Below are 5,435 nucleotides of genomic sequence, written 5' to 3' on the forward strand. Positions count from 1 at the left end.
TGTAATGGGGCTAGGGTCAAGGTAGGATAAATATGGATAAGTGGACTTAATGAATTAAATCTTTAATTAGCTCAAGTATCTACCTAATCCTATACCATCCTATATACACATGACAAAACATTCTAACTACCCATTCACTTCCTTTTTTCTCATTCACTTATGCATTTTTCTTTCTAATTCAACCACATATGCATCCTTTATCTACATTCTTATTGACATTCATCTATATTCTTTCTCTCTTTTTTTCTTTTTTTTTATACATATATAAAGTATGTACACCAAAAATTTTTTTCCTTTTATCATACAAAAGAGATACATATGTTTTAAGTAGTGAATGCATGAGTGACTATCCATTTTTCCAAATTTTTTCACAGAATTCCCCATGTAACTTTATCACTAATGTTCCCCATCAATTTCCCCCCACACTTGGAGTAACACACACTACTTCACCCAAGCTAATCAAAGAGTAATTCAAAGACATTAATGGTTTTTCGCTTTAGGGAGAATAATGTGCTTAGAATAAGAACAAAAGCAGATTTAAAGGCTCAAAAAGGGGTTAGCGAGTTTAATATCAAGAATGGCCTCAATCATGCTAAATGCATTCAAACAACAAATACAGGACATAAAGATTCATGCAAATATAAGATTGCAATCATAAAAGGAGTATAATCACACTAGAACTTTATGGTTGGAAATGTGCAACCATCAATTAGAGCTCAAATCTCACAATGTATGTTGTTCTAGCTCTTTTTCTATGTTCTATAAAAAATGATACTTCAAGCAAGTCGAAAAACAATTTTTTTTTCAATTCAATCAATGGCATATCCTAAGAAAGATTTCATGAGAATTTCTTGTTGTTTTACCAACTTATTCACTCTATCATGCAACTTGCAAGTATTTACTATCATATAACTATAAGTATTAAAGAAATATACAAACAAACCAAACCAAGTGCAATAAAAACAAAATTACCAAAAATTGAAGAAAAAAAACTAAAAGGGTATTGCAAAGTGTCTAGGAAAAGGATTTTACCCCCTCGAGGTTGTCGATCCTCCCCTACACTTAAATTGTGCACGGTCCTCCATTCATGCACATGATCCGGGAGTGAAGGACTAAGAGGCTCCACCTTCAGTTGGTGGGCATTAGGGCTCGGATTGCTGTAGAAAACAAATAAATAGGAATTGAAGCAAAGGTCATATTAGTGTTGTATAATAAAAGACAATATGTGTATTTTAAGTGTGCGCACACTTTAGAACATACACATTAGCCGGGTATAGTGGTATCCACACAATCAAAAGAGATAGCATGTGTTCCTCACTTAAGTGGCCTATGTTGCAAGTAAAGAATAAGAAAAACTTAAGGCACAAGCAACCCTAGGTAACCACAAAAAGTGAATTGAGTATTTGAGATATTGGATATTGTAATTGTGCAAGTGAAAGCACAAGATGAGTAGAAAGTGGCACAATCAACAATAACCAATTCATGATAAAAAGAGAACTACTTATTCATCTTCAAAATTAATGATATAGTCACATGGTAAAGGTGCTTGTTGCACAAAGTGACAAGTTTGATAAGAATCAATCTAAGTCACTCAAACAAATGCAAAGCATTAAAAAAAACGAGTACCTTATTATGTGAATATATAAGAAGCATGGATTGATAATAGTAAAATTCTTCTTTTCTTCATCTTCTCTTGATTTGCTAGGAGGAATTTCGTTCTTAATGCTTAGTGTTCAATCATCTTGGGAAAGAGATTGAATATAATTGGGTTTCATGGGAACCTTGGGAAAGGAAACATGAAACCATGCTTGAAATTCCTTCTCACATTTGAGTAGATTCTGGGTTTTAGTGATGGGATACGTGACATATAATCCCCCCTCTACCTGGACCTACAAGGGTGTGTGGTATAATCAGGGACCAAGCATATCTCTCTTTATGAGCAATTAGACCAAGGAATTGGCTATTGATCAAGATCTGAGAGATTGAGTCACCAAGGGATTGGGGCTCAATCAATCATGATTGCCAAGAGGTCAATGAGTTGCATGATTGAAGAATATCTAAGCTAGATTTGATCCAAAGAGACAACATCTCCCAATCTCAATGAATTTCCCCATTCTTATCTATCCATTTTTTTATAGCATAATTTTACATTCTGCAATTCCCCATTCCCATTTACATTCAAGTCATTTATGATTTAGCACTTTATATTCAGCAATTTCCATTTCCGTACTTTATTGCTTTTCTTTACATTCTAGTCATTTACATCTATGTCATTTATAATTCTGCACTTCACAATCTTGTTGATCCACTTGACTAATTCATCAATTAATTTAAACTGCTTGGATTTGCCAATCTCTGTGGATACGATCCCACTCCTCTGTGGGTTATTACTTGGCAATAATTTTGGTGCGCTTGCCAAAAGAACTCGTTCACTAAATTTTTGAAAAGGGATAGTGAATCGAACTCATCAAGTTTTATGGCGCCGTTTCCGGGGATTGGCTTAAATTTGACAGTGATTAAATTGATTGGAGAGCTAGATTAAGCAATTTAATTTCCTTGTTATTTTAATTTCTTTTATTTAGCATTTTTTTTTATTTTAAGCTCTATTTCTTTCTTCTTTGATTATCCACATTTCCATCCTTCTAACTGTTTGATCATTTGCACCACTCACACTAACAACCACTCTAACAAAGAAATTCATTCACCCACTTTCTTTCTTGCTTTTTTGTCTTGATTGGTTGTATGACAGGTAGGAGAAGCGGAGCTTCAACTTCCTTTGATTCTGAACCTGAGAGAACCCTCTTTAGATTAAGGAGGGAAGCAAGGGGAAAGAGAGTCGTTGGTGCTGAGGAAAAGGAAGAGTATTTTGAAACAAACATAGAGGATAATATGGAGAATCACCATGAGGAAGAAGTTCATAACCATGCCAGAAGAGGCCTAGTCAATCATGAGGGGCAATAAAGGAAAGTCTTAGGCTCCTACCTAAACCCAAATCCAGATAATTCTAGCAGCAACATCCTAAAGCCAACAATTCATGCCAATAACTTTGAGCTGAAGCCTCAGCTCATCACACTTGTTCAGAATAATTTCTCATATGGAGGAAGTGCCCAAGAAGATCCTAATCAACATCTCAGCACATTCTTGAGGATATGTGATACTGTAAAGTCCAACGGGGTACACCCCGACATCTACAAACTACTCTTGTTCCCTTTCTCACTCAGAGATAAGGCAGCAAAGTGGTTGGAATAATTCCCCAAGGATAGCCTAACTACATGGGAGGAGGTCGTAAACAGATTCCTTGCAAGATTTTACCCCGCACAGAGAATCAATATGCTGAGAGCTGAGGTACAAACTTTCAGACAACAAGATGGAGAAACACTCTATGAGGCCTGGGAGAGATTTAAAGATCTGACATGAAGATGCCCACCAGAAATGTTCAATGAATTGATACAACTACAAAGAAGGCAGTGGATCACTCTTCAGGAGGCTCACTGAATAAAAAGAAAACCATTGAAGAGGCCATAGATGTCATTAAGACTGTAGCTGAAAATGAGTATTTCTATGCCTCAGAAAGAACTCAGAAAAAGGGAGTGTTGGAACTCAACTCTGTAGATGATTTGTTAGCTCAGAACAAGGCAATTGCAGCACAAATAGCAGCCTTAACCAAGAGGATAGAGGCCAACCAAGCCTCAGTCATTTAAGACCAAACTCCTCAACAAGAAAGAAATGCATCAGAATCTGAAGGTGACTAGGAACAAGTCAATTATGTGCACAATTCATCCAAAACACCATATGACCCACACTCTAAGACATACAACCCAGGTTGGAAGAACCACCCAAACTTTGGGTGGAGAAATCAACAAAACCGCAACCAGGACCCGCAGCAAGCCTTATCCATCAAATTAACAAAACCACAACCCCAACCATCAAATAGGGAACCATAAACTCTACCATAACTCACAAAACACATCATACCATAACAACCAATCCATGCACAACAATCTCAATCAAGATGCACCACCCTCAACTATGCAACCATGCGAAATCAAGAGCAACTTTGAGAGGATGGAGGCTGCAATAGCGCAACTATCATCCCAGATTTCAGGGGCAGTCTCCTCCCTCATGGACAGACAAGCACAAACTAACAGAAGGATAGACGCTAATCAAGAGGAATACAGGTCAAATCTGAAAAATCAAGGTACAGCAGTCTCAAAGTTCGAAGCACGAGTGGGAATTTTGTTCAAACAAATTCCACTTTCCACACACACATTTCCCAGCGATACCATGGCAAACCCAAGAGGGGAATGCAAGGCCATAACTCTAAGAAGTGGGAAAGTTGTAGAGAAAGGAGCCCCAAGCAAAGATAATCATGAAGAGGTTGCACCAAAACATGGAAACGAAGATGAAGGGGAGACCCCAGTTTCACATCCACCAAAACAAGTTTTGAAGCCCTATGTGCCAAAGGCACCATACCCACAAAGATTGAGAAAAGATGGGAAGGATGGCTAGTTTTCTAAGTTCCTAGAGATCTTCAAGAGGCTCCAAATTAATATACCATTTGTTGAGGCATTAGAACAAATGCCACTCTATGCCAAGTTCTTGAAGGAGCTTATAACCAAAAAGAGGAACTGGGAGGCAAAAGAAACCATAGTATTGACTGAAGAATGTAGCGCCATCATACAAAAGAAGTTGCCTCAAAAGCTGAAAGACCTAGGGAGTTTTCAAATCCCCTGCATCATAGGGGACATCACCATTGAGAAAGCTTTGTGTGATTTGGGAGCCAGCATAAATCTTATGTCTCTAACCATGATGAGAAGGATGAAGATTGAGGAAGCCAAGCTAACAAGAATGGCACTCCAATTGGCTGACAGAATATTTAAGTTTCCACATGGGGTGGTGGAAGACTTGCTAGTGAAAGTGGGAGAGTTCATTTTCCCTGCTGATTTTGTTGTGCTGGACATGGAAGAAGAGGCCAACACATTAATTATCCTAGGAATACCATTTCTAGCTACTGCTAGAGCCATCATTGATGTGCAAAAAGGGGAATTAGTCTTGAGATTACATGAAGAAAAAATGGTCTTCAACGTCTTCAAAGCAATGAGTTACCCCAAGGAACCTATAGGAGAATGCATGCTGGTAGACACCATGGAATAGATAGTTCAACAAGTTATAGGAGAAGAACAATACAAAGAAAATATTGAGCTGGAGCAAGCATCAGAAGGAAAATTACCACAAGCAACCATGAGGAACTCAATCATGCCAACTACCACAGACAATAAAGATGCAGAGTCACCAAAGCTAGAGCTGAAAGCCTTACCACCCAGCTTGAAGTATGCATATCTGGGTGCTAACAACACTTATCCAGTAATCATAAATTCAAGTCTGAGTAAGAAATAAGAAGAGGAACTTATCCAAGTGCTAAGACAACACAAAGA

The 5,435-nt window shown here is 37.8% G+C and overlaps 1 protein-coding gene across 1 annotated transcript; it reads left to right on the forward strand.

Moving 5' to 3' along the window:
- The first annotated feature begins 4,578 nt into the window (after positions 1-4,578).
- Positions 4,579-5,154, forward strand: LOC130966356 (uncharacterized). The gene has a single exon (XM_057891147.1). It carries the CDS (start codon positions 4,579-4,581, stop codon positions 5,152-5,154), a length of 576 nt encoding a protein of 191 aa, XP_057747130.1.
- Positions 5,155-5,435: the final 281 nt, after the last annotated feature.

This window comes from Arachis stenosperma, chromosome 3 (genome assembly GCF_014773155.1).
Source record: "Arachis stenosperma cultivar V10309 chromosome 3, arast.V10309.gnm1.PFL2, whole genome shotgun sequence".
Lineage (NCBI taxonomy): Eukaryota > Viridiplantae > Streptophyta > Magnoliopsida > Fabales > Fabaceae > Arachis > Arachis stenosperma.

Excerpts from the sequence above, each read along its gene's own strand:
- LOC130966356 (XM_057891147.1), top strand. The coding sequence starts at position 4,579 with ATGCCACTCTATGCCAAGTTCTTGAAGGAGCTTATAACCAAAAAGAGG.